Source organism: Sebastes fasciatus, chromosome 9 (assembly GCF_043250625.1).
Source record: "Sebastes fasciatus isolate fSebFas1 chromosome 9, fSebFas1.pri, whole genome shotgun sequence".
NCBI lineage: Eukaryota > Metazoa > Chordata > Actinopteri > Perciformes > Sebastidae > Sebastes > Sebastes fasciatus.
Window position 1 is genome coordinate 22,402,560 of NC_133803.1, and position 26,135 is coordinate 22,428,694.

General features: G+C 39.3%; 1 protein-coding gene and 1 long non-coding RNA gene across 3 annotated transcripts in view; one reads left to right on the top strand and one right to left on the bottom strand.

Annotated features, from left to right (window-relative positions):
• plpp4 (phospholipid phosphatase 4) overlaps positions 1 to 10,959 on the bottom strand; it is a 51,781-nt gene extending 40,822 nt beyond the window's left edge. Inside the window, exon 1 of one of the 2 annotated variants that reach the window (XM_074646701.1) lies at positions 10,448 to 10,954. In XM_074646701.1, the coding sequence (XP_074502802.1) occupies positions 10,448 to 10,536 (89 nt within the window). In that variant the 5' untranslated portion in view covers positions 10,537 to 10,954. Of the gene's footprint in view, positions 1 to 10,447 lie in introns of both variants that reach the window. The other variant, XM_074646703.1, reaches the window with a different exon arrangement.
• Positions 423 to 25,928, top strand: LOC141774226 (uncharacterized). The gene is made up of 3 exons (XR_012595283.1): positions 423 to 523; positions 24,321 to 24,479; positions 24,602 to 25,928. It is a non-coding gene; the product is annotated as an uncharacterized LOC141774226 (long non-coding RNA).
• Positions 25,929 to 26,135: the final 207 nt, after the last annotated feature.

Consider the following 26,135-nt stretch of genomic DNA (forward strand, 5'->3'; position numbering starts at 1 on the left):
CCATAAATCCGCTTAGAAATCAGAAAGAAAAGACACTTCTTACTGTATAACCCCAGAACTTGCTTGAGAATCATCAGATTTTAACGTCTTCTTCAGTATTAAAGTAATCCAGTGATAGCTGTCTGTACATCCATGGGTACTTTGCAAACAGGAACTGCTAACAGCTAATTCGGCATATTTTCAATGGTGCCAATTTAGCAAAACGTAGGCTTAAAAACCCTTGCTTTATGTATATCTTATACAGTGGCGTTTAAAGGCATTGTACACCCTCCGCAGGTTTTCTGATAATCTGTCTCTTTGCTGAAGGTGGGCGAAGCTTTGCAGGAATTACATGAGGTGACCAAACTCTTTAATCAGGATGATAAAGGCAACAAAGAGAGAGAGGGAGATGTCAGTCAAGCTCCGTCTGTACACACCCGCAGAGCTCTAATCAGCCAAAATAACTGAAATCACCTGTGTGGGTTCAATTGGGCGTGCAGGGCTTTTAACTGCTGTCTTACTTGGTCTCAACGGCTGCATTACAGTTAAGTAAAACGAAAACGGTTTGTTTGAAATGTGTATGAAGTACAGACGTAATGAATAGCATAAATGATGGGTCTGTTTCATTTGGGTTTTAAGTACCAGTGCGTTGGTATTGTGCACAGTGAGAAGACATCCTGAGAATTTGAAGTTTGTCTTATGACACAACTCTAATCATTGTTCAATATGTGCTTCCTCCTGCTGGTAAGACTAAAAAATCGGTGTATGTGGGTGGAAATATAATGAGCTGCTGCATGTGGAGGGTCTCGTCTTTAAGTTTGTCAATAACACCCACGTCTGTTCCAAGCTTTAGCAAACTTGTACATCTGATATCAATTTAATGGACACAAAACAACAATGGCTGTTTAAGTTATAAAAGTTGTCAGAGTCTCTATACCTCTATCCTCCCGTCGACTATAACGTAAAGTATATGCTGTATGCGATTCACCTTACTGTGGCAAAAAAGTGAGCTATCACCTTGCCGTGCATTGTCTAAAGGAAAGCACTGAGGAGTCATCGAGGAAAGAGTCTGGACTGACAGCAAAACCCAGTGGACACACAGAGAGGGACACACACACAATGAAGACTTCTCCAGAAGGAGAGGGGCTTGCTTGTTATATATTTTGAGATTTGGGCCGGTGTGTGTGTGTGTGTGTTGGAGGAAGGCTCTTTCATCTCCTCAGCCCCTCATCTGTCTTTCTAAAGATAAAAGTATGATGCTGGAAATGACAGTAATGGAGCAGACCTAAGAAAATACCTGAGAAAGGGGAAATGGAGGGAAGAAGTGACAGAGAGAGAAGGTGAGAGAGAGAGACAGAGGAGGGATAAGAATAGAAATATCACAGCGACGGGTAAAGCAGCGCAAGGATCTTCCTCTCTCCCTCGACAAGAACTGTCACTTTCGCACTCCGTCCACGCCTCCGAGGTCGACGACTTTACCCCCCTCAGCTCAGCCTCCGCCTGCGGAGCGCCAGCCAGCCGCGGTTCAAATATTTCACCATCTACTAAATTAATGGGGAACATTTCTAGATAAATGGAATGGCTACAGCACATAATATCAAACAGTATGGCTCTGTAATATTATCGCCAGCATTCACATCTCCTGGGCTTGAAATTGTTAAAATGTTATCTACATATTCTTAATCCTTTGTTTTGTTATTTTCATTTTCAACATCAAGAATTTGTGCTTCTTTGTCTAGATGTAAAAAAATGCAATTAAACAGAATACCACGCTGCAGTAAGAACTCCAGCTGAAAATGCTAATTAGGAAATGCCTACCAGCACAATCCTTATTATGACTGTATATAGTCTTAATGAGTAAATGCCCCCCTGTAAACACGGTGGCGTCTGATTAATTTTCTTGATTTCATTTTGTAATGAGAGATATCGGGGCTGGGAACTGGGATGAAGACTGCAACAAAATGTGAGAAATATGTATTCTACGTGTCACTAACGACTACACCATTAAGTTGTGAAAATTGGTTCTGATTTCTCCCACAACTCTTTGCGATACGAGTGCAGACTGGATGTAACAGAAGAGAAAACACTTGAGTCTCCTTCAGATATGATGTTATGAACTCACGGTAAAATTATGCAGAAATGTCTGCTTTGATTAATTTCATGTTGACCTGAATCTGTCTTTTGACCAAACGTGTTGTTATTTTCTATGCTGTGTTCTGTACTCTCAGTTGCCAGTTTATTAGGTACAACCAGATAAAACTACAACAGCGGTACTGTCATGAAGGTAATAAACTGGCAGCTGAGTGTAGTTGCAACTAGACGAGCAGAGGTGATAAGTAACTAAGTACATTTACTCAAGTAATGTACTTTTACAATTTCGAGGTACAGTGATTGTACTTTACTTGATTATTTGTATTTCATGCTACTTTATACTTCTACTCCACTACAGTACATTTCTGAGGAAAACATACTTTTTACTTTACTTCTTTTTTTCTGACAGCTGTACCTACTTTGCAGATTCAGATTAGTAATATAACATATAATTATCATATGAATTATGATGTATTATAAGACATTAAGCAACACAACGGTATATAAATTTGTTAAAATTAGCCCCACCTACCTTACCAACTGCAACATATAAGTGATGCTTATACATAAATACATCAATAATTATAATCCAATTATGTAATATTATTCTGAAATGGGCCATTCTGCATAATAACTACTTTAATTTTGGGTAATTTAAAGGAACAGTGTGTAACACTCGGGGGATCTTTTAGCATGTAATATGAAAATATGAATTATGAAATGGAATATAATATTCATAACTATGTTTTTATTAGTGTATAATCACCTGAAACTAAGAATCGTTGTGTTTTCGTTAGCTTGGAATGAGCCTACATAGGGAGCGTTTCCTCTTCACAGAGTCCGCCATGTTGCTCCGTCATGTTTCTACAGTAGCCCAGAACGGACAAACCAAACACTGACTCTAGAGAGAGCCTTTCACGTTTTTACGTTACCTGAAGGCTACCATAGTTCTCCAACACGCTTATGAAACTGCGGTAACGTGAACCGCAGACTGCAAAACCGTGGTGCCGTCTGACTTCCGTCTGACTTCCGTCTGACTTCCGTCTGACTTCCGTCTGATCCTAAAGTAGTGATATTATGGTAAGGATGGCCTCTGAGCGAGGCAAACGGCGTTACGACGGTTTTACACTTTGCAGCTCACATTAACGAGGTATTCAGTTGGTTGCAACCTGCAACTACACCACACAATATTGGACAGATTAAAGATATGACCTGATGATGGTGTGCTAGATGAAAGGTTAAGGCATCCCCACAGGGACATGAACATCTGAACACAATTCCAATGCATCTAATACTCGCTTCATACTTCTGCCTCCAGTAACCTTTCATCATCTAATGGATATGTTGACCCACACAGCAATCTCAGCGAAAACTGTGTTCCTTTAAGAAGAAATGGTGAAAAGGACACACGGAGAGTAAGTGAGTGATCTGATGCCCACGGAGGGATAAAGAGATGGGGCTGGATAGATGACAGCAGGGACAGCGAGACATAATGAGCTGATCAAACGATTGTGGGGAATGAAATGCCAGAGTAGCCTAGAGCGGTGACAGACCGGGCTGTTAGGGAATCCCTGGTCTTGCTGTGATAGTCAGCTCTCATTGGAATAATGGTTATTTCTGCCACAGCACCTGCAGAGTTTTGCTGATCCACGCTGTCCTTCTGCTAAACACAAACAGCTCCATGCTGTCCTTCCTTTCTTTGTTCTTCTCTCTACCTAAGCTTTTTCCTGTTTTCATGCTTTCACCTGTATTTGTTGAATGATCTTTCTTTTGTTTGGTTTAATTGGAAGTCTCTGAATAGACTGACGCTTTTCAAAAGCTACTCCTTTAAGAACTAAGTAATTAATCAGGTTGATTTTTGCATAATGGCTGCTCTCTTTGTGCTGTTTGAGACAAAGATCAATGAATGAACATTCCTGGAGGTCACACTCTTTTGGGTCATTGTTTACCCCTCCGCCTCTGGTCAATTTGTGTCAACAGCATCCAATCGGAAAGTGTTTCTCTCCAGCCACAGTCAGTTGTCAAGCCTGCAATCTCAATTTTTCCTCCATCTCCGAGATAATGAGGGTTACAGATTGGATGACCTGTGATTCAGCGCCTCAGATGCTCGCTGCCAAAATTTAAGAAATGCAGCAAGAGAATAGACAGATAGTAATAATCATGCAGGCAGTGAAAAGTTAAATAGCAGATTGCTCCAGCTAGAGTCTGGAAAAGTCATTTCAAAACAATAGAACAACTAAAAAACTAACTCAAGAGCGACAAAGCCGTTTGTACGTTAGAGACAGAACAATGCATGCAGGTATTCAATCTTTCTCGCCGCCATTACTGCAAAGCCATCGTAAAATCAGCTCCAGTGAGCTTGTTTGCCTGAAGATTACGCCCGTGGGAAGAGCCGATGGGACTAAAGCACATAGACCTGTGAGATAAAACAAAGAGCTGAAAGCTTCAAGCAGAGTGGAGTGACTATTTTTTGGGGGACAGGGATCAGCAGTATTAGCAGCACTTTCAGATTACAGGGATTCATTTTAAACACCATTTAATAGAGCTTTAAAGCGGCACTCACACCTGTGGCCTTTGGCTGAACATTTTCTCTCTACTTACACCTTATATTACTGGATTTCTGTCAGTGGAGTTTTGGATAATGTCTAAGAATATTTTAGTGTCAGTAAATTACCTCCAAAATGTCCTTTTAAAGTTTCTAATTTCATGAAATCAATCCCCATATTTGAATCTATTTATGGTTGCATTTTTCAGTGTAGTTTTTATTGGCAGTGACGGAGTCCACCATTCCGGCACTGAAATCAGATTGCCCACCTTCTCACTAGGGATTTACTTGAACAGGAAAACTATGCACGCATGTAATCCAGCGCAACTTTATCTCATTGATAACGGCTTCGCTGTTAAATGTTCACTTTCTTTACACGTTGAACACAACATCCTGCTGCTAAGTGTTCAACTAACAAAACACAGGGTGGCTTTTATTGTGAAAGAAAATCTCAACGTATTTAGCACAGCATGTTTTTGTCAGCCCATCATTTATACGTTTTGCAAGGGGGTAGCTAATGAAACAAGTAGGAGCAGCCACAGTGAACTGTTATATGAGGAGCTGCACACCTCCAACTCCAACTCCACTGTGCCCAGTTGTGTGGAAAACCTCTTGTGCCGTGTGCAGCATGAAATCAGATTCAACCCGGAATGAGTCTTCAGGATCACAATGAACAATCATTAATGCAATAACCATAACAGAAATAACCCTAACATTCTCCTAGATTAGATTAAATTTTTTTTGTTCATATCAACTACAGAGATGATGACAACGATTACATGCACAAAATATTCAAATTTTTGCCCTTATTCCAAAAAAGACAATATTAATATATACAACACCCCCATACATATGTCCTACGGCTAGATTATAATAATATGATGATGATTTTTTCAAAGTATTCCACTGGTGGCAGACTTGTTCGACCGTGCAAACACAGCCTCCCTCTTTCATTCCTTCAACCACCTTCTTGAAAAGGTCAGTATTGCGATATTTGCACATGTCCAAAAACCTTTTGATATCTAGTCTTTCTTAAATTTAAAAGTTGATGTGTTTCACCTTGAAATTTGAGCTTTTCTTTTGGGCATTCATCTCAAAAGGCAGATGCAATCTCTACCCCAGCCTTGCGAACCACAACACACAGAACTGATTGTAAACAGGCAAGAGGCCGTGTGTTGCAAACTGCAGTAAAAAAAACAATTGAGACGCATATTCCACATGTTCTGTAAACATGTCCAGAGAATACTCCTAAAACCCAAATAATATCGCCATATCCCACATGTCTTAATGGAAAATGCTGCATTCGGAGTTAGGCCACGATAGTCGGTGTTACACGGTGTTCATGCACACACTGATTTACTTTCTTACTTGCTCACTGTCATCTCCCAAAACCCATTTCGTTCATTTTCGCGTATCAGCACCGTGTTATCAATACATAGTTGGACGACAGACACTACAAACAGAAAGTGTCTGCTCTTTACGGAGTCTCAGCTCAGAGTAGCAGGAGTCAGATTTCACACACAGGACGAGAGAGAGTTGCAAACAAGACGATGACGGAGGATTTGGTGTCAAAGAAAAAGCAAAAGCACCTACTGTATTTGGGAATACTTTGGATTTAAACCCAATCGAGCGTTCAGCACATATGGGTGGTGGCTGCGGCCCTGCAACGAAAACTGGAACGGAGAGGCCAGACACACCGCCATCCAAAGTTAAGTGCTCTGCATATACTGAGCGCCATCTTTTCTTGTAAAATGTCCAGTGTAATTGGTAAATCTCCTCAGGGTAACATCCCTATTCAGAATAAGGCCTAATTTGGATTATCCAGACGAAATATGCTGTTTACATGACTCATTCAAATTTTGAGAAATAGTGGAATATTAAACACAGTCATTGTGCCCTGAAGACAATGTAACCAATCCTCTACAAAGAGATTTTGTCCTCAAGCCGCCATCCTTAACATGCAATAGTCTAATGCCTGACATTCTCCTCTTCCCAATCTCACAAGGCTTTCTGAGACATGCCAAGGCTCTGGGCAGCTCCTAAGCCTTCCTCTGAGAGGAGAGGATGACGTGCAGCCAGCCCAACTCTGTTTTGAAGGATGACTAGTGTTTCAGAGCACACGCTGTTCACCTCATTTGACAACAACTATATTATTATCATTAAAAATCCAAGATCATGTCAATGTCAGAGGCTATTTAGTTGGTCTCATATTGGACATGCTTCAATCCGAATACATGTAATAAAAACAAAATAATAACTCTCTGCAATAAAAGAGTCAATTCCATTTAAATCTAAATTGTTGTCCGGCAAAAACTAATCTATTCTACTTCATTGTGTACACCAGCCAGTAAGTAAAACAGCTGCCCTCTTCTCTAGCCAATCGCTCCATCGCTAAGCTTTTAGATCACACTGATAAAGGGTTCTCAGAGTGGTTCTGGTGCCTCCGGTTTTAATCAGTGAAATCTTAAAACAATCTAGACCCTGCTCACTCCGTGTCCTCCATCTTATCTTCCCACCTCTGTCTCTTTCATTTTGTCCCTGCGTCCTTGCTTTTCTCACTTGAGACAGTCTTCTTTTATTTACTGGAATCCTGCTCATTCAGGTGTCCAACTATATGAGCTGGGGAACAAACACTAGTGCTGATTGATTGAGGACATGAGCTCCGTCGCACAACCACTCAAGGAAGAAATGACTTCTTGGGTATTTGTCTAAGCTCTTGCTTGTTTTGCTCCGGCTTACAAGAAAAGTGAAATAGCACCCATCTCATTATCCTCTCCTTCTGTGTTGAGTAGCTAAAGAAAAATAACTTTATCTTTTTCTGATGCCGTTTTCAGCTTTTGTTTTTCTTTTCCATTTTGTTAAATGTCAAAGATCTATTTCCATTTAGATTGCACTTTTTGCTCTACTGTCGAGAGATGTGTGTCTCATGGGGTGCCCACCGAGCTATGATGTCTGCATGGCATTAGCTGTTTGATAGCACAGGGCCGACCTAACGTCACACTCTTGGCCCGACGCTTAAGGTCAGCGCACCTCCTGAGGCCGGGAACAGACAGGCAGCTTGGCAAGCAAGGGCAAATACAACGAAATATTCCCTTAAAGGCAAGTCATCTTTGACAAAATTTGGATGTGAATAAAGTAGGGAAATCAGGGCAGAAACAGTCCTCAGAGAGCACAGAGACGTGGTTTACTGTGTGGTGGAGAAAAACAACAAGTTTGTGTGTGTGACCAGTCGCAGTTATAATTATTTGATCAGAATCAAAGACTAAAAAACGGCAGAACTATCAGCTTGTGTCATCTCTGATTAAAGACACCTCTCTGATGCATTCATATCTGTTTATGAGCCCAAACTAAAGGATTAAGGAATTCAATTTCAAACATCCCTTGGTACATGTTCATAATTATGAAGGACCATAAACAGCAAATGAACAATTTTCTTTCCTTTTCTTCCAGTTAATCAAACGTAATACTGAGCTCCGGAGGTAGAAAGCAATAAGACAAAATTCTGATGAGAGAAGCGAGATTTTAACGAAGCAATGAAGCAATGAAATACATGATTGCTAAGTGTTATTGGTAAACGTACACGGATAAGGGACACAAAGCCAAAGAGACACTGAACAGCAGACACAAAACTGTCCTTTACACCTCCAGAGAAGGAAAAAAAACTGATTCTAGTTGACCCCAATTATCCTGCCGTCACCTCGGGCTACGAGGTGCGACATGAACAGAGAACTGCTGCCCCACAGGGCCAGAGAGCAGCTCACTCTGATCTGCCACGCAAAGAGCTATAACAATTACTGCTGTCCCAAAGAAATGTATTAGACCAAATCCTCCCTCCGTCCAAATACAGGATTGTGTTTTTGTTATCGAATATAAAGACTCTCAATCTTTGTATATTTTCATGTCTGCTTTCTTTACAATTTTAATCAAATTAAAATACAATTAACTACATAATGGAATTATGATTTCATGGCTTCTTGTTTCACCAATATGCAGTGCCTGAAATGGGCCGGTACTCACCAGTACTGAGTACCGGTACTTCTGATTTTTGTACACATGAGTAGTCTTACTTCTTATGGCGTACCATCACCTCCTGGTGAGTCATGGTCTATAGGTGCATAACTGTGTCTCTGTGTGAAGACATAGCTGGCTTAATGCTGAGAAAACAGCACTGAAAATGCATTTTATATATCCCTTCTCACAATATGCAATAGTATATTTGTTTACAATTTGATTTGCATCATAAGGCGTTATTATTATGAAATATACATTTATGTAAAAACTGTGGCTACGCATGTTGTATGAGGGACTATTTTCTGTAATGAAATGCATATAAAATATGAAGTGGGATATATTACCAAGACATAAATATAAATGTATCCAAGACACATGCGAAGATCACTTCATGCAACTGCTGAATTAGGGTACTGGCACCCAATATGTATCACTATCCAGTTCAAACTGCCTATTATGCTACACCACAGTGCAGGTATGAATATGACATGTGTGTTTAAGCATGCTGCATTTGATGTTGCATGTCTGTCTGTGTGCTCGGGTACGTAATATGAAGTAAACTTGGCCGTGGAACCAAAATCATGTCATGTTTTGTATTTAGTTTAAGGGAACTGCTGTAACCGCAAAGCAGATCACTGATGGGGCCCCATTACAAACAGGGTTTTTTAGCCTTTAGCTCACTTTCTGCGTATAGCCAAGAGGGAATATGGGGAGTAAAACTCAATTCATTACAGCGATCAAGGACTTTGTGACAGGGGGCTTCTGCTGCAGCATACAGCAGTTAGTGGCTGATGATGATATTGTGTGAAATTGCTTTTTATGTGGCCTCGAGCTCTGACAACGCAGAAACAAATCAGCCACAAATGTGAACCCCGCAGACTCACACACACAAATGGTTGCATCAGGACGGAGGCTTCAGTGTGATAGTCCCCACAATGCCCCCCGCTCTTGACACGTTTCATGCTTCGGTCTGATCCCTCCAGTCGAGTTTTTCCCCTCCACTGTGAACATGCAGCATCAGGCTCTTCTTGGCTGTATAATCCTGTTGAGGGTGACAGCACACTGCACACATACTACAGCTGGACCACTCAGCCCCCAGGACAGATGTTAATGATAACATACACAGGACAATATGCAGACAGTGTAGCTGAACTCTACAAATCAGTGGGTCCTGATTGTTGTCTTTTTTTTTTTCCTCACAGATGTAATAAAAGAGCAGCGAGTCATTTCAGATAACAGGATCTTTAGGGGCTTTTTTATCTGATCACATCAAGCAGAGAGTCACAATCGTGATGCAAACAAGACTTGATGCCTCCAGGCTAGACAAACAATTAATAATTCATATTCATGTTAGTTTTGAAGGCTGAGAGGCACAACCTTCTTGCAAAGTGTCATGCTGCAAAAAAATAAAAAGTATTGAGCCCATAGTATAGATATATCACTACTGCTTAGATCTATTTCTTGTGGAGTGTCAAAGAAACTGCCTCTCTAAGCATCTCTAATCAGAGCCTATCATGTCACTATGATATTCTAGGCTCTTATAACATCCCAGAATAGTGACACTGATTCATGGCAAGAAGTAAAAAAAAAATGCTGCTGGACATTCAACTTGTTTTTCTGCAACCTGTTAACGCAGCAGCCTGTCTGTCTGTCTGTCTGTCTGCTGTCCTACACTAGTGGTTCAGCACTGATCTGTCCACACCGAGGAAAATCAACCTGAAAACAGCAGCTCAGTGTGGCAAGCATGTGAAAGCCACAGCAGGCATGACACTGGATATGGCACATTTGAACTGCTTGAGGAGGAGGATTATTTTTACTTACACAAAAACTCCGAAAAGCAGAACTCGGATGCCAATCTCCAAAGCCAGCTCTCGCACGTTTTTCCTGCGGTCCGGAGGCGACACGTTCATGATTTCTCAGATAATCCGTCAAGTGAAAAATATAGCAAGACAGACAAAGGAAAGGCGGTGAGTTGTGGAGGTTTTTCACTTTGTAATCCAGAAGAAGCGGAGCTCCCTAAATACGCACGCCGCGCGCCTCCATCGCGACTCGGATGACACCTGAAGCAGTCTCCCCTTCTCTCCTCTTCCTCTCTCCAGCTCCTTCTCCTCTGCCTTCTCCTGTCTCCGCTGCTCTCCGTCTACTGCTTCAATCCCCTCCGGCGATTTGCTTTATTGCAACTGTGTAGCTGACAGCTGCTCCTCTACTCTAAAGTCTCCTTCCTCCACTCCATCAATTACTTCAACTGGGTTGGAGTTTGGAGCAGCAGAGATGTGGGAAAACATGAGTAGTGAGGGGGGGAAAGTGATGATGGGAGAAGGCAAAGTAAAGAGAGAGAGTCTGAGCATCCTCTCTCTCTCTCTCTCTCTCTCTCTCTCTCTCTCTCTCTCTCTCTCTATCTCTATCTCTCTCTCATCCCTTGGCATCACTTTGGAGAATAATCAGATGACTGGAAGTTTCTGGATCAACACCCCACCCCTCAGGACCACACTGGAGGAGACGGGGATGAATAAATTCAGCGCTCCAGTCTAGTGAATGCAATATACTGTGATGTGAACTGGATGTCTTTTTGTCTTGTCTGAGGCCATGAGACAGATTGCCCCTGAGCAAACATCTCATAAATAATGAAGTAGTCACTGGTAGTAAATGTGTGACATAAAACACAGGAGAGGACTACTCTGGTCAGCCACATTGTCACAACGGCTGCTGGGAGGCGTTTTGGGCTGAACTGTCAGCCTGACACGACAGCCGGGCTTTGTCAGACAACGCTGCGTCACTTTTTTTGGTTGCAGTAAACATGTGCTTAAGTAGAAGAAGTAATCAAAAACACTTGATTAGGTTTAGGCAACAAAATCTAGGGCTGACCCGGATACCATTTTTTGTGCTTCGAAGCTTCGGTGAGAAATATTTGCAGGTATTCGAAGTTTCGCAGCGTCAGCAGACTGACATGTTCTTCTGTCTGTCTGTCTCCATCTCCCCCGTTTCAGTGCCCTGGTCAGCGCCGCTGCTGCACCATTGTACACACACGCACCTCCGCACGCAACAAACAGCGACATCCATCTGAGAATAACTAATAATAATTCATGTTGAATATGAATTGTGGGATTATTCCTTAAGTCATGTGCTATTTTGGAATCTATACTTCATTATGACATACTTAATATGAAAACAAACAGGCCCAATGACTGCAGAAGATCACCAGAAGATCTGGGTACTTCATCACTCGTCAGTCGAGCCATTTTGACTTCATGCGTCACTGAGCAACTCTCATAGGAATGAACAGGAGCCCGCCTCCAACGCTAAAGGGCGCCTTAAGCATCTGTATCTAACGTCGACGGCTGTGACAAAGCGCCAGTATTTGACGCCCTGGGAATGAGAACAGGCTGGACATACATTGTTGTGCCAAAAGGCTGCCAGTTCACGGGAGCCCTGCTCACCTTCGGCTCCCCATACATGTCCAAGAATCCAGCACCTCGGGGTCTTTGCAGCCAGACAGTGATAAAGGAGTACAGGCAGCAACATACCTGCGGGCCAGGAAACCTGGCCAGCACTTCATAGACACACATGAATATTTGATACCTTCTAAAACTGGCCTGCTTACACTACCTGCCAGTCCAAGCTTTGCCTCTGTGTGTATATGTAGCTCTGTGTGTGCGTGAGAGAGGGAGAGACCATCGTGGAAACAGCCCCTGACCCAAAAACTACTTTCTAGGTCACAAGCTTGACGAGCTGGGAGCTGACTCTGTAGATGCAATTTAGAAACTGTGCATTCTTGCTGGTTAACAAGGCCTGTTAGCTATGACGAAGATAAATGAAGGTATACACGCGCACACAGTCAGGTGCACAGCGGGGGTTTTGATGTATTTCTTTATTTCGTAGAGTAGATTTCTGGGTGATGTGCCTCGAGTCTTTGTCAGCTCCCTAATAAGAACAAAACAAAACAAGAGGAGAGGAGACATGAAATGGTGGTAGGTTAGGAGGTGAGGTCTTACTTCAAAGCTTTCTGGCAGCCATCAGACTTTTCAGCTTTTAGAGAGCATGGCGTGTTTATTAGAAGCTATCAACATGGTTTTACCTCGCAGCATCAAGGTACTTGTTATTAGGATGACTCTCTCTGGTCAGAAAGGCTGTTCAGACCTTTCTGAGCATCCGCACAGGACTACATAAACTAATTTGCTCTCTCCAGTTAATACCATACTGACTAGTTCTTTGTTGTCAAAAAAGTAAATATACTATAATTATAACATTTTATTATTTCTATTTCCTTCCTTGAGTTCTTTTCCTTTCTCTGCAGTGCAGACTATGAGTCACATTTCCCAAGGTTGTGGTTACACTGTAAGGTTAGACATATGTTGAACTCTAAAATAGGTCGTGCTTTAATAAATCAGAGTTCAATGCATCATTACAGAGTGCTCCTAATAACCTCCGTGGGTTTATGGGTGCATGCACTTTCCACTGTTGAGGGTATATTGTCTGCGACAGAGTGACTCATCATGCTACGCAGGGATTGCTCCCTGAGTTCTGGGCTTTATTGGACATCTCTCCTCGTTACACTTTTGGGCTCGGTTTATTGGAAAACATCGTTCATTCCTGGTTTATGTACAGAGTTTTATCAGTATGTGGGCAGCATTTTTTTACATGCTGATCAAACTAAGGGGGCATAAAGTTTGATACTGTTGTAAAATGCTGCTATGTTATAACATGCTGTTTTGCTGAACACTGTATTTGGAGCTGAATAAGATGTGCATATGGAAAAAAGTGATGTGTTACAACATGGAAAATGAAGTTGTCGTACTTTTTTTAATCCAATAAATGGTGGCGAGAGGGGGGAAAGCAACCCATTTTATGTTTTATTCTTGGATTTCTATAATTAGTCCTTAAACATTTGAATCAGCTCTTGAGCTTGGATTGCCAACTCAATCCAGCTACTCCCCAAAGTGGAGAGAGGCATATTGCACCACTCAGAACGGTTGGCATCCTCTATCAATGATACTTTTTGTCACATATATCATTCAATAACCTTCATGAACTGTTCTTGGCAACTGCAGATTACTGCAAAAGCTGACCATGAAATTATTTCAAAGAGCGACACAATCCAAGTGTTTTAATCCGTAAGATTTCAGTCCAAATCCTAGAATTTCTATTTGAGTAAAAACAATGAATTGTGCTCAGAGTGTAGCAGTCTGGAGTCTTTTTGTTGATACATGAGCATATGGTGCCTTCAAATGAAACTGATGAGCTCATGTTTACAACATTGGAAGCTGAATGAATAAACAATATACGACTAAAATTACAATATATTCACTTACAGTATGTACCCAAAAAGTAACTTCCATAGCCTCTGCCATTTCTGACAACGTAAACAAACACGTCACAACTCGTTAATTCTGAGCTTTCAGAAACTTTCACTTACGAGGTTGTGAATACAACAAGAGGGGGGCGTTCATATGGACTCGTCTCATGAACACGGTAATCACGACCCCATTTGAAGGCGCCAATAGAAACAGATGTATGTGTACATGGGCTTCACGTTGTCAGCATTGTGTGCATAGTTGCATTTTTGAGAGTTAATGACAGCATTTTTTCCGAGAATGTCACCACAGACACCCAGTTCATAATACTGCAAATATATACTGTACTTATTTTTACTTTCATCAGCGGGCCACAGGCTCAATCACCATTGTGCTACCTCGTTTGGCTATAGATAGTGACAGACATTTATTTAAATTAAAATCTTTGCGGTTGCTGCTTTAAAGCCAAGCAAATGCTGAGTTCACGAGTCATATTTGCTTCAGTTTTTTGTCAAAAAGTCACAGTTATTATGAATTTAAATTTAAATAATGTTTCCAAACAACTGCATTTTTAACATTTTTCCTCATTTGAAAGTCTGCTAAAACGAGACCATGCGTTTTGGGATAATGCTAAATACTAAACTACATTTTAGCAAATACCTAAAATGCTATGCTATTGTAACACAGGCTCAAAAATTGGAAAGAGTCATGAAGTCCGCCAACTGACTCAGTAATGTGCATTATAAAACAATAATGACCTAATGATTTGATAACGTAGCTTACATAAGAAAATATTTGCTAACATTAGCCACCATAAACTAGTGGATACCAGACCACAGTCAAATATCTGAAAGTACTGAACTCAGCAATGGTGCGTTTAATTGTTTATGAATTCAACTTTTCATACGTAAGAAGAAAATTGGAGTATTTCTTCTGTCAAAAGTTGCACAGTCTCGTTTTAGGCTAGTAGTAAAGGGATGTAAGTCATTGGAAACAGGTTCTTTATGTTTGTGAACACAGAAAACAAAGTACTAGTAGGCGAAGTACCACTAAACTACTAAGGAAACTGTTTGGCTTCAGAAAATGTAAATTATGATCCACAAACAGAATTCTGTTTGTTTGTTTAAACTACTTTCCTTTTCTAACCCGTCTTTCTTATTTACTGTTTAGTTTTACCTCTAGAGGCCTCTAAAACTATTCAAAAGAAACAGTAAGTGACGGGAAATCACTCCTCAGAGAACTGCTTACATCATGAGGTCTGTGACGAAGAGTAGACATAGCTTCACATTAAAGGATCACTATTTAAAACGTTGGCAGTCACTGCTCTAAAGGAATAATGCTGAGCCACTGAAGTTGTCTTGAAGTGGGCTGACATTGAGCTGCACCTGCTAAGAATGTTAAATACCATCTGGCTCTGTTGAAATCACAACACTGTACTGTTTAGGGTTGGATCAATGCCATACAGTAATCAAACGTATACCTATAATTAACACACACAGGTAGTGTGGTTGGAAACAGGTTTTGATCTTGCTTACAAATTCTCATAACTTCTTTTGACACATATTACTCTTTACTTGTATGCAACATCAGTCTTTTGTCTGACCAGAACTTTGATACCCTGTAATAAGACAAGGTGGTTTCATGTAAGACGAGAAACAGCTTCAGTGAACCCGGCCGTGTTGAGATTAAAATGTCAGCTGTCAAAATTCAAACTGAGCTTCTCATTGTGAAGCAAGCCGTGGCCAGATTTTTCTCTGGGTCTGACACTGGAGTTTATGGATTGGCAGCAGTAAGACAAAAAAAAAACGGTCGAGGTCTTGACGTTTAAGTCATCTTGGCCCTGTTGGTTCCTGCTCAGTGCACAATGGATCATATTTTTAGTTGGTTGTAAGCTGTTAGTGGAAAAGAGACTGGATCATGGAGGTGGTTATCAGATACTACTGCCAATCAGTGATGTATTTGACCTACTGCACAATTTTCCAAAGTTTCTGTATAGCCTGTGTATATAAGACAAAAACTGTGTGAGAAAAATGTGCATCTTCCTCATGCAATTTTTTGTTGAATTTTTTTTATAGTGTGTCAAAATTTGGAGATAAATAGATGACGCTAACATTTTAAAAATACTGTATATAGAATTTTGAAATGACAAAAACTTTTTTTTTCAACTACTTCAGTAAAACATCAAAACCACTGTACTCATTTACCATACACTATCTAACTAACACTTCTTTATTAAAAGTAGTACTGATCAGTTTGCATCTGCCCTGGTGTATGTCCTATGTTGTTTCATTAAGATCAACGGTATAAACCTGTCAAAGACACACTTTATAACATTTTTTGTCACAACAACCTAACTATTTGCTGCAAAACATATCAATTACCTCTATTGGCTGGAGACATGTAGAGGGTTCAGCATAAAGGGTCAGTTCACCGAAATCACAAAACAACCTCACTTATAGTTTCAGTCTAGGAGAGTGAGACATGGGGAGTCACCAAGGACACAAGGAAAGGCACATTAAAGATCTTTCAATTCAATTTTGTTCATATTGGGTGCTATATTTTTCTCTATAACTAGGACCTGGATCTGTGTTGCTGAGACTGCAACATTTGTCAAAGCATGTGTGTGGTCAGTAATACATAATACAATCCATCATAACTCATAATATATCAGGAGATAGAATATCTTATTTTTGCCTTTTAGGTTAAAAGTATTATTTTGAAAACATCCACAAGATATCCAGCTAAGTCATGAAAATTAGCCCTACTTTTACCATCTGCAACATTAAAGCATCAATAATCCGATAATATAATATACATGATTCTGATATGGGACTTTCCGCATAATGAGTACTTTTACTTTTGGTACTTTAAGTACATTTTGGTGGTAATTAGTGGTGCAAACAAGCCCTCGGTTCGGTTTGTATTGCGGTTTTGGGGTCACGGTTTCGGTTCGATTTGCACATTAGGAACAAGAAAAACAACCATTTCCAATGTGTTTGAATTCTAAAATATATAAATAGATTGTTTGATTGATTTATAGTAATATTGATAAAATATTTCTATATTATATGAAGCCATATTACTGATTTTATACATGAAATAAAGCAGGCTACCTAATGGTGAAGCAGGCCTATGTTCAGATAACTGCCACTTCTGTGTCTCTTGCACCTCATCAAATAATTAGCAGGCCTGTATTTAATAGTGGTGCAACACTTCAACAAGCCCATGTTTTGGTTTGTACAGTCATTGAACTGATCAGTGTTTTGCAGTTCGGCTTTGCAATCGGTCTTTCAGAGGTTGTAGCATATCTCTTTAAGTACATTTTGAACAGATAAAAAATGTGCGATTAATGTGAGATTAAATATTTTATTCGATTGAAAGCCCTACTTTGAATGCATGACTTTAACTTGCAACAGAGTATTTCTACACTGTGGTATTGGTGCTTTTACTTACTTAAAAGATCTGAGTACTTCGTCCATCACTGCCTATCACTGTCCCTCATTTTTTTTACTAGTGATCTTGCTCTGGGTCTTTAAGCATAATACAGCTTGACTAATCCGATCATCATCACACTTATCAGTGCTAATGTCATCAGTGGAATTAGTAATTAATGTCAGCAATTAGTTCTGCCTTTGAAAATGACACACAGTGATGAAATATTAAACTGAGACAAGAATAGGAATATTCATGGGGCTCTTTTTGTCTGTTCGGGACCGACTGTGGTTTTATGTGATCCATTTGCCTTATTATAATGCAAGTTCTTGGATAGCTATTGCAGAGAGAGATTTACTTCTGGGTGGATAAATTGCATGCCTTAGAGGGAATGAGAGAAAATGAATCACAGCTGAAATGATTATACCTTTCAGAGTTTATGTGTGTGCATGTGTATGCAATGTACCTATATATCTTCATGGATCCATGCTGTTATTTACAGGCTCAGCATGCATAGTGAATGCACACATGCAGAGCGTGACTAAGAACTACTCTATCCTCTCTGCTTATACTTCTATCAGATATACTGCAGCTTCACTGATAAGCCAAGAATTGCTTGGAATGAGAATCGTGTCATTGATAAATCTCTTAAACACCTAAAGCAAATTGGGATTTTAGAGTGCATCCAAAATACTTTCTTTAAACAAGGGCTAGAAAAAAAATATATTGATTTACCCCTGAGATGTGCTTTCTTGTTGGGTAAGAAAATGTATTGATGTATTGAACCAGGGCTGCACTTTGCTGGTGAATACACAGCCTCCTATTTGCTGATGATTCCACGAGTCCATGGCCGTTTCACACAGCTGCTTCTCTCTATAAACCTTTTCAAATTTGACAACATAAACATTGTAAATTAGCACCTTCATATTCCCTGCTGCAATGTTTGTTAATGCGGTAGCTGACAGGACAGGCTGTTCTCATGCACTGTTCGTAGCTATACCTACGAAAAGTAATGCATTGTAATTTGTGTATATCCCACAAAATCAATTTTTGTGTAATCCACGTAATCATGAATAAGAAATATAAATAGCTGTGAGTGCCGTGTAGGGAGGAGGTCGGGGTGCATAGGTGGGTCAAAAAATAGCAGACTTTCACCCAGGAGATCTGCGTCATGTCTTGTGTGAAAACAGAAGTCAACGTTGATTTATTTATCGCGTCAGTTACGTGCTTAACTTCCGGAGTTATTTTAAGCCAGACCATGATCTTTTCTGAAGTCTAACTAAGTTGTTTTCTTGCCTAATCCTAACCAAATCAATATTTTCCTAAACCTAACTCAGTAGTTTTCTTGCCTAAACCTAAAGTTGTTTTAAAGTTTATTTTAAAAAGACTGTAATGCATGCAACGAGCGGATATTCGTAGTAAAACGCAGGAAAAGGAAGGAATCATTTTTATCATTCGAACCGTCGTATGAGAATACGTTGGACAGGAAGTCCAAGAAACTTGGAACAAAGCTGTTGCCCTAGCAACAAAATGGCAATGAAAGGCCTATAGGACTTGTCACAACCATATGTCTTATATACAGTAAACGTCACGTTGCGTAAATATCGAAACCACACTATAATTTGCATATAATTACACATTGCTCATTTTTCAAATGCGACAAATCACATGAACTGCACCTTGCTAATTGGTATGATTGGCATCAGCTGCTTTATGCTTCACCGTTACTGGCTCATTCACCAGTTGCTTGGCTACCAGCTGACAGGTCATATCCAATCATAGTCATGCAGGTGTATAATGTGGCCACTTTTCAATCTTACTCAGCTACACATACAGTAAGTGTCTTGATTGAACTAGTACTATGTTATCCCTTTGAAGCCTCAGTGCAGTCGTTGTCCACCCACACAGGTGTTTTCACTTAATCTGCGGTGTGACTGACATCTCCCTGACCGACCCTCCTCCTCTGTCTCCTAGCAACACTGTCTCCTACAAATTAGGTTTATAAATTACTGAATTGTTTTCCCAATTACATTGTGGTGACAGATGTAAAAGCTGCCCAGTTTATGTTCAATTATGTTGTGTGACTGAAGAGCTACATTTATGTTCTATATAGAAACATATAATTTCTATAGGAGACAGGGTTGCTTCTAGAAATTACCTACTACAATGTTTATACTGAACACATCACTAAAATGTTCACTGACAATGCATTTAATTTGCTGTCTGACAATATCCGCTCTTGCAATACAATATAAAGATAAAATATTTTATGGTCCTGTTCTTAATAATTTAGCTCCAACACTGGAATTGCCTCTGTCAGGTACGCTGAGTCTGTATCACATTTTAAAAAACTTTTAACAACCCACTTATATAGGCTGGCGTTTTTATAAGTTGTTTTATAAGCTTGCAAATCATTTGGTTTTGGTTTTATTTGTCTTTTAATTCTGTTTTGTTTGTTATATTGCTTTTATTGTTGAGTATCTGCTTCATGCTGTGTACTATTATGCATTTTATTATTGACTGTGAAGCATTTTGGAACTACTGTTTAGAAAAGTGCTATATAAATAAAGTTTAATGTTATAGATGGACTTACATGACATCACATAATAACTAAATTTACAGACAGTATGTATAGTTGCACAATATATTCACTATATGACCAGTCCATAACTTGCTTTATGTGATTTTCTTGTCACTTTTGTTCTGTCTGAATGCATCATTTTGCCTTATATCAAGGCAGGAAAAGTCTAAATTTCCATTAATGTGAAGAAATTGTTTCTAAGAGCCTGGAGAGAAAAAGAAAAACAAGATCTGGGGGATGGGAAAGAGAAGAGCATAAAATTAAGAACACTAAAGTGAAGTGCTGTGAGAAATGAATGAATACTATTGGTACAGCTGGGCCGTTGTTATTCACAGCGGTTATTCATGTGTTAGGGCGAGAGCTGTTGTCGGAGAAAAAAAGATGATGATATGATTCTCTAATTAAAAAGCGAAACTACTAAATCCTACCTCAGTTCCCTTGATATTGTGCAACTCTTTGTTAAAGGTCACTGATGACTGTTATTACCTTCAGCTGCAGAGCCTATTTGCTCCCTTAGGCTATGAGAATGTATCTGTATGCAGTCATGTCTCACACTGTCTGCACTGGGACTTGAAATGGCATGGATCTGCATAGTATGTCATACGTATATGCAGCATATAGACTATGGGCTATCTAATGAAACAAACTGGGCCGGCTCTAGCCCTTTGGTGCCCTGTAGGCATATTCTGATTTAGTCAGTTTCAATACAATTCACATTTTTATTAAAAAATAAGTTTGGCCGAGCAGATGAAAAAGTGTGAGAAAGAGAGTTACAGGGGTGAAAGTGAATTTATTTTTGTATTTTTGTATTTTTGTATTTTTTTGATTTTGTATTTATATTTTTATTTTTGTATTTATTTATTCATTTATTTATTTATTCATTTATTCATTCATTTTTTTAAATTTTTTTTTATTTATTGACCAGAGGGTGGCGCCCTAGGCAACCCGCCGGCCCTGGAAACAAATGTGAACTTTAACAAGAAGATAAAGTAAGCTATCATATTTCCACATGGTGTGATAGGAATAAATAGTGCTGTGGTTTTATCACGGACCGTTACTGCATCACGCCCCCTCTCTTATTCTTCTACTTCTCTCTTATTTCCACTTATTTGCTTTCGACTGTGTAATAAAGGCACCAAGAATCAATTAAAACTGATAAACAAAACAGGGACTGGGGGGGGGGAATAAAGAGCAAAACAAAAAGCATATAATAGCAGTATTATGTTTGCAGAGATGTCCAATTAAAGCGGCTACAGAAGTGTGTTTCTAATCTGAACTCCCTGGTAAGAGTGAAACTCCATTATGAATGGGAACCCAGAGCATGTGTAATTAAGTAAAAGAGAAAGAGAAGCAGGATGGGTATCAAACACAGACAGCCATCCCGTCGGTACGCACTCTCCTTCAAACTGCTCCCAGTAATTTCATTTTATTAATACAACTTTAAGAGGAGCCAGGGTCTACTGTGCTCCCTGTTATTCATGAGAACGCAAGCTGCCATCTGTTATCACAAGTCTGTCAAAAAACAACTTGGATTTATTGCTCTAATGCTGCAGGGTGTCAGACGCTTCTAAGACGTACTCACTTCAGACAGTATCATGTTACATGCCCTTTATGCTTTTTAAAGTGATTTGTGCTCATTCAAGCCCCATCAATTACACATGTCATAGATACTTAAACATCTGAATTGCTTTGCAGGGTGCATGACATCAGACAATATAAGTGCAGTTAACCTTGAAATGCAAGAAGTGTTTTGATTATTTCATTATATTATAAGCTCGCTGATGTCAGAAATGAGTTGTCCATACACATTTGAGGATACATCCATGTCATACTATCCTGCAAGTTTTCACAATTTCTTGACAGAAGGCGGCTCATTAGAATCAGGGGTTTGAGTGTTTGACGTATGTTTCATCATGAAGGCAGCTGTGCTCACATGTGACGTGAGGTTGTCATGGCAAAGAAGGCTTTTGAATTTTGCACATTAAAGAGTGCTTTGGGTTTATTTGACGTTTGGTTAAATCTTGTCCAATATCTTAATCCTGTTCTCATGTTTTACAAAAAAAGTAGCATAGTTCAATTTTATTTTATGAAGTAAAATGAAGTAAAGTTCAAGTATATTTCCCAGGTATACTTTATGTAGTAAGTATACTAATATCAGTGTACTAGTAGTATACTTTTAAGTGTACTACTTCAATACTTCTTGGGACTAAATTGACCCCACTTTTTAGTTTATAAAAGTAAACTTTTAAGTGTACTATAAGTGTAAGAATAGTAAACTTTGAGTACACAACTAGTTTACATTCAAGTGGTATTTTGTACTGCAACTATATTATGAAGTGAACTCTACTACAAGTGAACTTATAGGTATGCTGTTAGTTTACTAGTTATATACTTGTAGCCCACTTTTTAGTTTATGAAAGTACACTTTAAAGTATATTCTCAGTAAACTACTATTTTATTAGTTTTTACTGCAAGTCTACTTGTAAGTTTTCTTTAACTAATAGTACTTAGCCAATGATTTATAAATTACGTTAAGAGACTTTTGCTACTTGACTGGATATTTTGTGATGAGATAAAAAAAAAAAAAAATGCCTCAATGGTGAACGGAGAATGCAAAAACGTTGAAAGTTCTCTAAGATTTAAAGTGAATTAATATCAAAACATACGTTTATCAACGCTCACACCCTCTAATAGGCTACTCTATCAAAAGTACGCATAAGCCAAGTATACTTAGACTTTTCTGTATACTTGTCAGTAGAGGCCAAGTATACGTAAGTTGAATTTTAAGTATATCTCTGATAAGCACATAAAAAGTAAACTGAAAGCATACTCTCTTATTTTAAGTTTAAAACTAGTATACTAATAACACACTTGAATAAACGTCTTTTTTGGGAGGGATGCAAATTGTTGGGATATAAAACAAAGTGAAAATAATACGGTTCAATATTACAGCATGGTATTAATTATAGCTCACTGAAAAAATAAATAGAGACAGTGATATGGTGACATGATCATAAGGGTATAAAGTCTAGCATAACTTTGTAAAGTCTCCCCAGCCTCAGTCATGCTAGACGACACACTTCCATTGTGTCGCTGCGTATCAGGCTGCTTTGCAAAGGTCATTCTCATGGTTCACTGCTGAAGTTGACAACATGTTTTCCAGCTCCATCCGACTGTACAGCCCAGTCTGCCCGAACACTGACTGTGAAAGCCAGAGGCAGCTTCTCCTCTCTCTTCTTCTCACAGTCAGTTACTCCATCAGCTAGTTATTCAACCCTTTATCTCTCTCTGTCTCTCTATAAACACTTACTAGCATTTTTAACATTGGGTGAGAAAACATTCAACGCTAATAAGGACATTTTACCAAAAATGCAATAATGGTGGGTTGTTTTTCTGGGGAAAATAAAACAAACCTAATTTAAATGTTCATATAAAACATACATTTCCAATGTTTGCTATCCTGTATTTTTCCCTGGATGTTCTTCTTCTGGCTGTCCTCCAGCTAAACAGGGAAACATTGTTTTCCATGCACTGGTCAATTTTGCGATTTTGGGCTATTTTGCTTCCATAACATGACTTCTTAAAGACTTGTGGAAAGAAAACATCCAAAATACACTTAAAGTTTTTTATTGTACTACTTTGTCTATTTACATTTGTATATTTCCCCTAAATTCACCAAAAGTTAACATTAGATAATGCCTGATTTGAATATTTAAACATAACATTTCAGAAAACTTAAAATACAAAAAATAATTGTCTTAATGTAAGTAATCATTTGGGGAGGTTTCATGGTGATATATATTAAAGATTTTTATCTTATTCACCTGTAGTGTCTTCAAAATATATGGAATTTCACAATCCATATCTTTAAAGGTCATTTTCTCAAAATTAGTTTTTTCTCAGCGTCTGAGCCAGAAATCTCCACTTTAGTAGCACTTACATAAACACCAAACTTTCCAGTTTCATTCCTATCTATATTCTGAAGGCTTCTACAGAGGGGTTTGTTCATATATCATTCATAGCCTGATTTGTAGAACATTTATTCCTAAAAACATTTTTTTTTTATGGCTGTTGACAGTATTTTCTGATTTATGGAGTGATAAAAAGAGATATCCAAAAATGTTTGGTAAAAACCTTTGACTCTAATTTTTTAACAAAATGAAACAACAATTTTGAACCTGGTTTTATCCAATGTTCACATTTCTGTTCTGGAAATGTATGCAAACTAGCACATTATTTGAAAATATAATGACTCATTTGCATATTTAAACATTTCAGAACCCTATTCACCTGGATGTGTCTCCCCTTAAAGGGCAAACAACAGGGGTGTTGGTGAGGAGGTTCTCTTGCTGGTGACTGGAATTCACTTATCCTTACCTCCTCAACACAGTCTTGCTTCAGCCCGACTGTGCTGGTGTTTGACATCGAGCCGGTAGATATAGAGGAAGGACTTCCTGAAGGCTACATGTTCATCTGGAACGAGGATGTGTCGACCGACCTCTTCACCAAGCTGGACAAAGACAAGAAGAAGCAGGTGAAGCCCTCTGAGGTATGTGATGATATAACCTGTTGTTACTGTAATATCTGCAACATCTGAGACATTATCTTCCTGTTTGCTCCAGTCCGTGTATCCTTAATTCACCCTCTTTGACCCCTCCTTTGTTTCCTCAGTTTACTGACTACATCATGCGGCAAGTGAACGAGAGTAAAGACCGCCTGGCTCCTGGCTTCCATCCTTATCGCATCATTGACAACATGTTCTCCAACCAGGACCGCAATGGAGACGGAAAGATCACAGAGGCATAGTTGTAATACTGGGGTTGTATGGATAAAGTGAGCAAGTGTGAAGCGAAAAATATGCTGAGAGTTTTTGTGTTTTTTAATTTAATTCAATTCAATTGCTTGCTGCTGTTCTTTCATGCGCTCCCAAATACTTTCAGTGTGTCTCACCAAAAAGCCTTCATCCTATAGCAGTGGCCTGAACAGAGCACAGCAGTGCCTCTGATGTGCATGAGCAGCTCTGTGGAGCCGACCGTAGACACACAAATTCAGCAATGAAGAATAATGGGACACAATACTGGAACCCCGGTGCTGCTTGGCACTGGTCCTGTGGTGAGTCCCTCCAAAGGTGTTAGGTAACACTCACTAATAGGGCTGCACATTAACCTAGGCCAGCAATTGTCTAGGTATTCACGACTGCCAAGGGAAGCTGCCGTGGCAGTGCCAGTGTAATAGGCTGAGCTTTCTTCACCCTCCTGCCCATTTTGGCACCAGCTTCTTCCAGATGACAGCTGGGAAGTCATTAGCAAACTACCACATTGCTCAAAACACAGAAGGACCTCTCTACCTCGCTGCGTAGAGATGCAACTGCTCGATGTCAGAACGAGTTTCAGGGGACAAATACTTGCCTCTAAACAATATGGAAAATGGGCTATTTCATTTAAAGGGGACTGCTAATCAATTTAAAGGCTGATGAAACATTTTGGTAAAGGTCGAAAGATATTTGTGAACATGTGCAACTGTCTCACAAAGCCCAAACCATGAAGACACCTAGAGTGAACAAAGTTTTTTGGTCATAATTAAATCATCCTTACAGCCAAAACACCTAATCACAGTCCCCCAGATATACTATCATGGTTTGTGTGGCTACTGCCAAGTGGCATTATAGCTGACAAGGTTTCTGGCACTGCCATTGAGTTTCATAAAAATTAGCCCTGTTTATGATTTTATTTTTATTTGATTTTGATCAAATATGCTCAAATGATTGGATAATGTTGCAAGTTCCGGTTGTTTTTTACTGAGCTTGGAAAATCCAGTTTTTCCCATTGCACCCATGTTGCACCTGCAACATGGAATAGCATGCAGAATAATCTAAAGCTTACCTCACTTTTATCCTAGGGCAATTTAAATTTCTAATTTCATCCCATTTCACTTCCAGTTGTTTTTGTTTTAGTTGATTAATTTGCCTTAAATTACAGTTGCTTTACAGTATTTATTATTTTTCTTATTTGTGTTTCTTGATGCCTATGATTGTATATTTTGGCTATATTGTAAATGAGGTCTCTACCTCAATGTATTTGGTCAAAATAAAGGTTGAATGAATGAATTAATTATATTTGATAAATTGTAAATACAGCCCTCAAATGTGCATACAGTACTAAAATTCATCAGGATATCGCAATAAAGTCACAACGTATTTCCATTG